Source organism: Micromys minutus (assembly GCF_963924665.1).
Source record: "Micromys minutus genome assembly, chromosome: 2".
Lineage (NCBI taxonomy): Eukaryota > Metazoa > Chordata > Mammalia > Rodentia > Muridae > Micromys > Micromys minutus.
The window spans coordinates 81052621-81064888 of NC_137971.1; the positions used below are offsets into that span (position 1 = coordinate 81052621).

The window sequence follows — 12268 nt, forward strand, 5'->3', positions numbered from 1 at the left end:
CATATAAGCAGGACTCTGGCTACCACACAACTGGATCTGCTTAAATCTGGGTGCTTTATAAGTCTACTTGGGAGTTGCAAACTTATAAATAACCGTGCAATTGGTTAAAACCATATTAAAACCATATGAATGAAACAGAAAGCGTTTGGCTCTAGGATGTCAGTCAGCACCATCACCCAGAGAAACATAATTGCATTCAACGGCTCCCAAGGCTAACTTGGTCTCCTGTTCTTTAGAAATAATGGTACCAAGTCACTTGTCATGTGACAGTCGATGACATGAATCTAAGCATGTTGTAGGAGATGCATGGAATGCTGTTGTTGCCAGGACAGTAGAGCCAGAATTTTTCTGGCTTGGTGACCCTTCACAATCCTCGGGAAAGCTTATACATCATTTGAGAATGTCTTTGAAAGCCCCATAAAACATATCCCCAAGACACTCTGCTGACCATTCATTTCAGCAGGCATGTGCTACATGGTGCTTCTCTGCTTGCAGGGCAGTACTATTGAGGCAGAGGGAGACATGATACACGTACTCTTCCCAGGGAACCTATGGTCCAGGGATTAAAAACAACAACCAAGCACCCGAAGAAGAAATCTGAATAGCTCATGTCACCCTTATTGACTATAATTCTTTTTTTTTCAAGTTTGAATCTTGTAGGTTTTGATGTTTTGATGAGTCAGTATAAACCTTCCTTCTCTCTAAAGGGAAATATTCTTCTTTGAAGAATTATTCATAAATAGTTATAGGTAGGCAAGGTATATAGGTAGGTAGATGGCTGACAGTGATAGGTAGATGATTGACAGATACATGGTAGATAGCCAGACTATAGAAAGGCAGGTAGATAGGTGGTAATTGGGTGACAAAGGACAGGCAGATGGAGAGATAATAGAATTATCAACACAGAACTGCTCCTCAGTTCTGATTGCAAATGCTTTGGAAGAATTGTTGCTGAGGCTGATGACCTCTCTACAATTTGCTTTTTGATTATATGATAAACTACCCAGTGACAAGAAAGCTTTTGTGAGGTAAGATGCAAAAGCTACCATTCTAATAGTTTGTTATGTATCACAACCACCTCAGACTGGATGGTTCAAACAACTTAGTTTTTTTTTTTTTCATCTTAGAAAATTCTAGGTCAAGATGTCAACAGGGCTGTCTTTTTTCTGAGGCCTCTATCCTTGGCTTCTATATCTGCCACTCTTGCCCTCACACGCTCTTTCTTCAGTGTAAACACACTTGTGTCCAAATTCCTTCTTAGTATACAGTCATCAGAATGTAGTGATGCCGACTATAAGGACCACATCTGGTTGAGCTACAACCATGGCTGTCCTTGGAAACCAGTGGTGGTGTGTAAGAATATCTTTATATTTAACTATTAAACTGAGATGCAGGTAGGTGTCTGCAGTGAAGTAAATTTAGAATCATAACTCTAAAATTTGATTACCATGTGTCACTTCCCAATCAATAAAATGGGTAAGAAAATGCTGGTGCCATGGAATTGCAGAGATTAAAAAAAAGGTTGTATGTGTGAGTGCTTTCCCAAAAAACAGAGACCGAGCTGGGGTTAGATTAGCAAAACAACCTGTCAGATAACTGAGTACATGAGATATTATGTATGTGAATGCTTTGCAGAAAGAAAAAGAAGAAAAGAAAGGAACATAAGTTATTAAAACATTGTAACAGTTAAAAACATTATCAATAAATATTCTAAGCTAAATATTAACAACATCCTCATCTAAACTGCATCAATAGTTGACCTACACAGTAGAGATGCATTCCTGTTGCCTTGACTAAGCAACTTAGAACTAAATTTAAGTCTTATTCCCGGAAAGCATGTGGAAGCCAGATCTTACTTCCATTTTTAAGCACTCCAAGGTTCTTGCCACCGGCATGGTGAAGAGCAGGCATCTGGATGGCTTGCCTGACCTTCTGTGCTGTAACTCGCTCCCTGATCAGCTCCATCTCCCACTCAGTTTGGATTTTCTGTTTGGATGCTGTTCAGCTTCTTTGAGTTTTCAGAATGTAGAATCCCAAGGTTCTTTGGACTCCCAATTATTATACTTTTTCCTAAAATGCCCTTCTCTTCCTGGATGGCAATATAATTAGGTCAGCTAAAGCATTTCTTCTTGACGAGATCTTTTGTTGACTTCTTTTTACACTCCTTTTTCTTCTGTCACCAAGACCACACAAAATACCTATTATGGCTGGCTTAAGGGTCTGTTCCTGTAGCTCCTCAGCTCAAAAGGTGCAATGTCTGCCCTATTGACTTTACATCCGATGAGGCACCCCAATGGCTAAATCCTGCTAAAATAACCTCCCTTTCTTCTATTTTAGTTTTACTTTTTAAACAAAATAAAATTATTTTTCAGAAGTTTTACAAAAGCAATTAAATATATTATAATTATTTATATGTAGATATGTTTAATAATTGAAAGAGAGATTAATGTAAATTAAGGTGTGTAAATCATTTGAACAATAGAATGTTCTTCTAACCAGGACTGGGTTCCTTCTGGGAAATGGGAAATATACCTTACTCTAACTCTATGTTGAGACTTTGCATGAGCAGTTTTCCCCACAATCTCATCTCTTCCCAAACAGTCCTCTTACACCACTTAGCAGTCTACTGTTAGCATTCTTTGCTAATACATGTCTATTCCTAATAAAAGATGGAAAGCTGAGCACTTAAGCAAAGTCGTGTTAATTTCACTTTAATTCCTCTATAGAAATGAGAGGACAGAGGGCAATGTACTGGTCAGCTTGGTGGAAATTCCCATTGGAGAGAGTTCTGTTCTAACAAGTTGGTCAGCATGTGCCCTCTTCCTTCTTTGCCTCCAATAGTGTCTCTGTGCTCTTAGGCAAACACAGTCAGAAAACTAAGAGGTTAATTCATTCATGAGTACTAGCACAATATTTCTGTTATGGATTCATTAGGAACTAGATAAATTAAAGATGTTAGCTAACAAAACATTACTGGACTATAGAGTTTAATAATGAGCTTTATTTCTCCCAGTCAGTTGCTTAATTATCATCAATACTGGAAGCATCAAAGTATCCCTGTAAAGGTGAATTCAGTGCTTGTAAGGCTTTGTCCTCTAGAAAATCACCTTTTAACATGTCAAACCTACATTTTATTTATTTATCTTGTGTGTGTGTGTGTGTGTGTGTGTGTGTGCGCGCGCGCGCCTGTGCCTGTGCCTGTGTGAGTGTGTGAGTGTTTGAGTTGTACCATTCGAGTGCAGGTGCCCACAGAAGCCAGAGGATGTCAGATCCCTGGGACTGGAGGTTTTGAGCTGCTTATATGGGTGCTGGAAAGCAAACTCAAATCCTCTGCAAGATCACTAAGTGTTCATACTCACTGAGCCATTTTCTCCAGCTCCAAACATATTTTTGATCATTAAATTACTAAATGTAAACTATAGGATATTTTAAAAAAATGATAGGGTATATATGGAAAGTCAATCATAGGACTGCGTGTGTGTGGTTGAGAATGTCTTCTGAGAATCACATCACAGACTGATATGTCCAGGGCAGGCCATAATGGGCCAGAGAATCACTTTATATTGTATTCTTGATTAAAAAAACAAAATAAAATAAAGCTTGATTTTGAAATACATACTGCTTTAAGCCAAATATCTTTGGTAGGAAATATCTTCTGTTGCCAGTATTTGACAAAGAGTTTACAAAGGTGTCTGTATTTACTTGTAGAAAGTCCAAGTTAGATTTATATTAAGCTATTTAATCAAATACAGTTTTCTGTTTTCTTTAAAAACTCCTTATCTTCCTCCTTCACAAATATTTAAGGTTCCTGTCAGGCTTTGTTTGTTTAGATGCTTTTCTTCACGGAGCTCGGATCAGCACATAGAAAGTGTGTGGAGTCTAATATCTCAGCCACAAACTTGAATGTTGAAAAGCTGGTTCTTACTCCTTCTAGCCACTTCCCTGTTTGTGGCCTTATGAGACCACGGGTTCTTGTGGACACAGATATGAGCTGCTATGTCAAATCTATAGCAAGGCCTAAGATAGAATCCCAGACTTGTAAAATCCTTTGATCTTGATGGTAGAGATTCAGCAATGTATATGAACCAAACCCTCATTGTTGAACATATTAGGATGAAAACCAGGGGCTAATTATGTAGTCAAAACTTAGAATTTGGACATAATGGAAAATGAGTTGATTAGACAGGATATAGAAATCAGAGAAAATGTGGGTTTTTCAATATGAATAGAACTTGGCAGGAAGGCAGAGAAGAAGCATGTCCCAGAGGCTATGAGGAAGGCAGGATTATGGTGTTGTCCGAGGATGAGCCACTGTTCATCCCTAGCAGAAGATGCCTGGTGGGAGATTTTTTTTTTCTTCAATATTTGGATTTGCAAGGGTATGTGGGCAGTAGTGAATGAAGTACCTTGCAAGCCAGGGTTTGACCAAAATGCAGTGGCAAATAGGAGTGATAGAGGTTTCTGACCTAGACACTTGGAATTTTGTAAGTTGAGGAGGCAGTGGGAACAGTAGACCAGAGAAGGCAGTGGCCACAGCCAGCACCAGCTAGGAGGCTGTGGCAGACACTAAAGGCTGTAGGGCAGTCTGCTTACACTATGCTAATGATGACCAGAAGTCTTTGAGGGGAGGACAAAAAGTTTTGTGGAAAAAAAAAAAAAAAAAAAAAAAAAAAAAAAAAGCAGCCAGCCCAGGTAGTTGAGTAGACAAAAGTTAAGAAGGAAGTGAGAATGAAACTATTAGCTAATGTGCTGGTGGTGTAAATGAAGGTCAGGAGGGGTGCTGGGTAAGGGCAGTTGTTAGATTTACTTCTGGACGGTGTGCTCCCATATTGAAACACCAGTCTAATATAAAAGTGAAATCAAATGTCTAGGAAAGAATGAAGCTTGGAACTGGGATGAAGGTGGAAAGACTTCAGTAAATGCTCAGTAACAACACATAGCTGAAACTTCAAGGGTAGACAGTTTTTCAGCAATACCTGTGTTTTTGAATGGCACAAAAATTATTGACGAGCTATGGTGTTAACTTTTATTGCAAATCTGAAAGGTTTTAAAACGTTTTAAATACTTAAATGCCCATTTGGCTATGTAACAACAAAATTCTTATTTACATAAAAAAGAATCATGTCAGATTCCCCATGCAAAAGATTGGTGCTACTAATTCCACAGTTATATGGGCACAGAATTTTCTATTTACTGTCTCATATATACATAAGTAGAATATTTGGCAATTAGTTAATAACACACATTTAAGTTTATTTAAGAAAGTCAGTGCTGAGCGCATCCTAATTATCACATATTTTACATGTAAAAATAACCCGATAATTATTTTTCACCTTTTAAAACTACAGTATAGGTAATAACACCCCAACCCGTGGCTGTCTGCTTTGTGACACCACATTCAATCTGTACAAATGGGCTTTTGAATAAAGGTAGGTGAAGTGCCTCTCTTTTATACCTCCTGAGTGAAGTACATGGCACCATTGTCTAGACAGCTCTAGAATAAAATGTATCCATTTGTAAAGTGACTAACAAAGGCTCTCTGAGCATTTGCCATTTTCCCTCCTGATTGTAGGGAAGGGACTGCCTTGAAAGGACTCAAGGCACAGTACAGGCTGGCCACCCTTGTTGACCCAGAGGTAAGGTGAGGCACAGAGTTACATTTCATATGTTGGTTTTCTGAGGACAGCTACAATCCATCATCCTGCATATGGTTTGAAAGTGGCTTGTCTCTTTGGCAAGCAAACTGTTATTTAAGTACACTATCCACTCTACTACTGAAACGGTTTTGCCAAACTTATCCAAGTAGTCTCACATGCTTAAAGATGGTATAAATATCATTTATTGCCAGCAGTTTTCTTCAGACTCCATGGAATGTCTTCCTGCTGCCTGATCTAAGTGTCCCAGTTTACATTATGGCCTTTACTGCCTCTGTTTGATGGAGTGATCAGTAAAAATTTAATGACACTATAAAATAATAAAAATGTCATTAATTTACCACGGATCTTGGATGCAGTGGTTGTAAAGTTACATTAATAAACAGAATATTTTTTACAACAAAAAGCATTGTTACGTGGGAACGTATAAATAACACACATAAATTTAAGAGCAATTTTACTGTGAGCACACACATTATTATGGAATAGCCAATAAGTGTATAAAACACAGTATATAAAATTTTATTAAAATATACTGTGCACATCAAAAATTCAGCTTTTATCTAAGTGCAAAGAAAAGCCATTATTGTACGCTTACTGTTTCATCTCTGTGACTTCCCCAGATCACAGTCTCACGGTTGTTGCCAGGAAGAGGCAGCTGACTTCCTTGCCTAAACTAGAACAAATCCCTGGTCTTTTATTTACCCCCAAACTCATTCTCTCTCCACTGGTGCCAAGATATAACTGATCAATCTTGTCACAGTAGGCAGGGAAAAGTTGCTAATTTAATGCAAAGTTAAAAATAATGCCAGAGGAGTTGAGTGGTTTGTTCAGTGACTCTGGAAATAAGGGATAATAATCAGAGTCTGTCTGTCAGCACCGAAGCCACCTCATCATCGACTCTGATAGCATATGGGGATGATGGATGCTACCATCTTGTGGCTTATAACATTTCACATTCATCAGCTCTCACTAACGGGAGCTTTATCATTTAAATATCTTTATTTAATGTGCAACATCTACCTCATACATCATAATTTCAAAGCACTTAGAGAGCCAACAGTCCCTACAACACAGCAGAGCTGACTTTTAATTTTTTCCAGTAACTTTCACGTTGCCTGTGTGTTTGGGACCGACAATGCGTGAGTGTCTGCTCATGGGGCAACATGAGAATGTGCATTCTATTATCAATATAAAGACTAGGGAGATTTCAAGAGTAGGGAATGGGGTTAAGTTTACACTGAGGAATTTTCCTCATATCCCTAAATTGTCCTACTTTGAAGCTAGGGAAGGCTTTGTACATAGGGAGAGCTGGTTCAAATGGTCGGCATGGGTTATTTGCCATGTAAGCATGACATACACTCCATGGTCTATGTTCCATACAGGCACAAGCCCATTGGTGTCTAGAGACACAGCTTCTTACACTGGAGCATCTCCATGCCCTACCCACGCCCATATGCATGTCCTGTGTTTAAGGGATGTGTTCAGCTCAGCTGCACAGACCTAACTGGTAGACGTTGGGCCCTCCTGTCTTAGACTTCTGTGCTGGCAAATAAATATTCTGAGCTATTCTTTGAAGAAAAGAAGGAAATCTTCTGGGAGACTGAGTAGAAATTTATATGAAAGGGCTTGGCTTTGCAGGGCCCTGCTTTAATCTCAAACAGGGTGCTTAATATTATCAAATTGAAAATGCAACCCACTGCCCCTAACACTTTTTTATCATTGATTTATTTTCTGCCTATTTAACCAGTATTTCATGGGATGCTCCTCCTTGTCTTCTACTCTGTCAAAATATTGATATTTTACAGGAAAGTGTCTTTGCAAAAGAATTTCTTTTCAATGAAGTCAGAAAAATTGTCTGACTTCAAAGACACTGTGAATGTGTTGTGAAACGTCCTAGTTTTTTTTTTTTTTTTTTGGTATGATTAAAAACAAGCTGATACTACTGCACTGCAAGCACACTTCACTTTTAGGGAAGGAAAGATATTATCATCATGTAAGCTTTGTTGTCTTGGGGCTTTTACAAAGCATGGCATGTGCTCCCTCTTCTCCTTCTCTGTCAAAAGGCTGATACTCTTTCAGGAACTTTTTTTAAATTGAGAATATTTTCTAGGAAAATCAAAGAGAATGAGTGACTAGAAAGATCTCTGGAATATGCATATTGATAGGTGGGTTTGAGTTGATAGGCAGGAGAAAATTGTCCCGCCCCCACCTGCCAGGAAGGTAGTTCTTCTGAGCAGGGAGGGCTCTGGGCCTATCACAGGGACATTCACATGCAAATGTGCCAGTGGGGTCAAAAAACCAGGGTCTAAGGTGGCTTTCCAGCAATTTTCACTGTTTCCCTTTGTCTCACCACAACCCAAAGTACTAAGCAAAACTAGAAGAGGGCTGAGGAGAGCAGCTGTCCCTCCCTGCCCACGCCCCTCCCTGCCCACGCCCCTCCCTGCCCACGCCCCTCCCTACCCACGCCCCTCCCTGCCCACGGGCGAAGCTCCCACAGTTCGTGGCTGTGGAGTCTCTGTGTTGTGCACTGCATTTGGGTTAGTTTTTCCCGTGCAGTCATGATTTCACACAAGAAGGTATTAGGGAGCCACACTCACTTTCGCTTTGATTTTCAGTCTATCTTTTTATACACGTCGCAGTTCAGAGGTTTCCCCAGGCGCTGCTGTTGAAACCAGTGAGTTTGTATTCCGTGGTTGGAGAAGTGGCAGCTGGGCGACTGTTTTGTTGCAAAGCTTTCCTAGAAGCAGTGCTCGATTAAAGCAGGGCTTACGCCGTGTGTCTTCTTCCAACGACGATTTCAACGTGGTCTCTGACGAAGGGGAACTGGAAGATTTACTGCAACAATTTGACTGATGGGAATTAATTATAGAAATATAATGATATTCAAAAATAATCATATTAGAAAGCACAAACGCAGTGAGGCTGTACAAATGAGGCACATCCTCTATCAAATAATTGTATGTTTGCTCCTTCAGAATATTTCCAAGTTTCTAAACATCTTACAGAACAGAACACTCGGCATGTTTCCATCAGATGCAGAACATGCTCAATGCAGAACTAGGTCATTGAACAATAGACTGAGCAGCAATCAGCACTCCACTGCTGCATAATGCATTAGTATAACATGCAGAAACCATTCCCAGAGCTGCAAGCTGCTATTTCATGTCTGTACATTCAAGCTGACATGACATTTAATATCATTTCATAGTAATGAACAACAAGGTTTCATTCATTCATAAGGATAACACAAAGCCAAGTGTGAGTCTAGAGACTAAGTGGGGAAGGAGGTGAGAATGGGGTTGTTGTACTCAGTTTATCTGGATCATCCCACTACATCCAAGATGACCAGTGAGCCCCAGCCACTGCTCTAAGAGGGGCAGGGCTTCTTCCATTGTGTTAGCCCAGACTCCTGCTCTTACAGAAACTGGTAAATAAGCAACCGCTTTGGGGGTTCTCTCCTAAAGAAGCAGGGGTGTTGAACCTTCCAGTTTTTGTTTTGTTTTCTGGTTTTTGTTTGTTTGTTTGTTTGTTTGTTTGTTTCTGGGTATGAGTCATGCATTCTTCAGTTCCTAGGAACTTACAGTTGGAAGACTTGCTCCAAGCAAAGGAACAATGCCATTGTACTCTACCAACTTTGACACATTCAAATCCTAGTACACAGAGTTCTAATTTGTACTTTATCTAGATTTACTGATCAAAATCATAACATCTACATGGAAAGGTTGTTCTCCCATTCAGCTTAGTAAGTAGTAAGTTTTAGAACATTTTGAGTTTTTGCACATCTGGCCTCTCTCCATTGCATTTCTTGTAGATTCCAGAAGCAAATCCAACAGAAGAAACAGAACAGGCAAACATCTCTGGCACATTTCCTGTCATGGCCTCCCATGTTTAGGTTCAGCCTTCTAGACCCCTAGATCACCATGTCATCAACGACACACTCAGCCTTCAGCTATCTCAGAGCCCGAGCGAGTTGGACATAATGTTTCTAAGGCCATACTGTGCCCATTGGGGGAGAGAAAAACTAGAAGGAAGCAAGCATCTACTGCAACTCAAAACTAAAACTAAAACAGACCTCTGATTGTTCTTTCTCCTAGGAAAGAACACGCTTTGAGAACCTGGGCTCCCAGTTAACAGGAAAGTCGAGTGAAGATGGAAAACTGGGCCCGGGTGTCATCGACCTCACCCGGCCAGAGGACGCCGAAGGTGAGTGGCTTTTCCATAGGTTAGCTCTCTGCTGCTCTGCACAGTTATGAGGGTGAGTGAGTTAGGCCTGAGATCCTTATCACCGTTCTTGGGAGTCACTATTTGGATTTTCTAAGCAACAATGAAATGTTGGTCTTCAGTGTGTATTATAGTTGAGGGCTTTGAGACACTACTGGATTCCCTATTACTGAACACAAGCAATCCAAGCACCTTAAGATGTTATTTTAAAGTTTTAGTGAGAGATTATTCTACATTCTCTTTAACAGATCTCTGTGTATCACCTACTTCACTGGATTCTTGCTAAGAAAAATAAGAAACATAATTCTTAAAAATCTTCTTTGTAAAGAAGAATTTAAAAACAAATTAGACCAAGTAATTTCTAGGCACAGTCAAACCACTTGGGACTGACAGACAGATTCAGCAGTCACCTTCTGACTGCTTAGGAAAGACCCAGCTCTGGACCTGTGGCTGAAGCCTGTTTAGCATCTGGAGAGAGCAGCCTCCCTCTCAGGATGTCTACCTGCAGTTCTCCTCTCCCATCCTCACTGCTTCCTGTTTGTTTGTCTTAAATGCACCAAGCATCGGTCAGCAGAAATCGTTCCCCAGAGGACTGGTACAATTTATAGGTTAGGTCAGCACTTTGCCAGGAGTGTGGCCTGGTTATTTACTGTGTCATCACAGAGTGGGGACTGGCTTTCCCGTTAGCTGTTTCTTTGGCAGAATCCATCCCGCCAGTCAGGGAAGATTAATTTGCTCTCTTAAGAGTAACAGGATCCTTTACCCATCTCAGATCCTAGTGAACATCCTTTTTTTAGCTTGGGGGGAAAAGTCTCGCTAGTTCCCCATGTACTGGCAGAGTTTCTTTCAGGACCCTAATCCCTTAAAAACACACAAATATAGTTCTTAGCAACAGCTGAACTAGACCTCCCCAGGCAGTTTGGAGATCCTGGGTATGAACACAGAGATGGTAGTGTCAGACAGGAGCAAGGCTTTGGAGTTTCCAGAAGGCATGCGTTTTTGTATCAGTTGGAGATACTAATTCTTGAGGGTAGTCTTGGGTGCAAAGGGTCAACAGACATTCTGAATGATATATACATGAATTTGTGTGCTTGTATGAGAGAGAGGGGGAGGGACAGGGAGAAGGAAAGGGAAGATGAACAGGAAGTGAGACATTAACGGACTTCAGGACTCTATCTGCTTTCCCCCATGAAGAGTGTGTATAAGGGCACATTGACATTGTCATAGGCACATAGATGAGAAGACATTCACTGGCAAGGGCTGAGATGTTCTGTCTAGCCAGCCAAATGGTTGGCATGGTTAATAGGTTGATGGCAACACAGACGTGGTAGTTGGCCTGGTGGTCTACAAAGAAGTGTTTGAGATCAGGCTCATCTCAATCCCCCTGGAAGGAATATTGTAGAGTGCCTAAGTCTTGGGCTTTATAAAGTGAGCTAAACTATCTCCATCACGTTGGGGAGTTCCAACCGTTCACTGGGCTATGTACTAGAGTTGTAGAGCTCTGTCTTCTGACCCTTGCTCTGCCAGCACTGCCATTTGATTTCTTAACTATATATTAGCTATACATAGAGTGAGTTGCCTCTCAGTAATGCTGCTAATCAATTTGATGTGATTGTGTGAATGGAACTATTGACCATTATAAAAAGATACAAACCTTAACAGCAGAGAAAAATATACAGAAGGGTTGTGGAAATTCCACTCGGTATGCACATTGTCTAAATTCAAATACATTTTCCTAGTTACTTTTTTCTCATGTTTTAGCAAACATTTATCTAGTGTTCTTATGTTAGACGATCTGTTATTTTTATAGCCTTTTCTCATATAATTGTTAGATACTCTTTGAGGAAGATTATTGTTATTATTATTATTATTATTGTTGTTGTTGTTGTTGTTGTTATATAGGTCAGGCTGATCTTAAACATATGATTTTCCTACTTCAGTCTCCCAAATAATACCTATATTGCATAACACCTAGCTAGTTTTATTTTTCCCATTTTACAGATTAAAAGACTGAGGCTGAAAATTTTAAATAACTTGCTATAGGTACAATGCCAATAATGATAGAACTAAAACCTCTGTATAGTCAGATGTCTGTAGTCTTCAGTTTTCTGAGCAAACTTCTTGTGACCGTCCTCAGTGTGGCCCATTTCCTCTCCCCTAAATATAGCCAGTCATGCCATACATCACTTCTCATGTTACCCCAGCACAAGGAGCAGCCTGCTGATGAGGGTAACAGTAGACAGGCTGTAGTGGCCCAGGAGCTTACGGAGCGTGTGAAAACCTCCCTTCAGAAGCTTGCCCAGAGTTGCCATTGAGATGTCATGTGCCTCTGGGGGACTGTGAGTTCATGAATGGAGTCGAGTTACCTGAACTAATACGGACAGCCGTGC

General features: G+C 40.3%; 1 protein-coding gene across 8 annotated transcripts in view; it reads left to right on the top strand.

Moving 5' to 3' along the window:
* The window catches only part of SOX6 (SRY-box transcription factor 6), a 528984-nt gene that overhangs the window by 479140 nt on the left and 37576 nt on the right, over positions 1 to 12268 (top strand). For all 8 annotated transcript variants that reach the window (XM_080912300.1, XM_080912306.1, XM_080912305.1 and 5 more), the window contains exon 13: positions 9752 to 9860. In XM_080912300.1, the coding sequence (XP_080768426.1) occupies positions 9752 to 9860 (109 nt within the window). The remainder of the gene's footprint in view (positions 1 to 9751; positions 9861 to 12268) is intronic.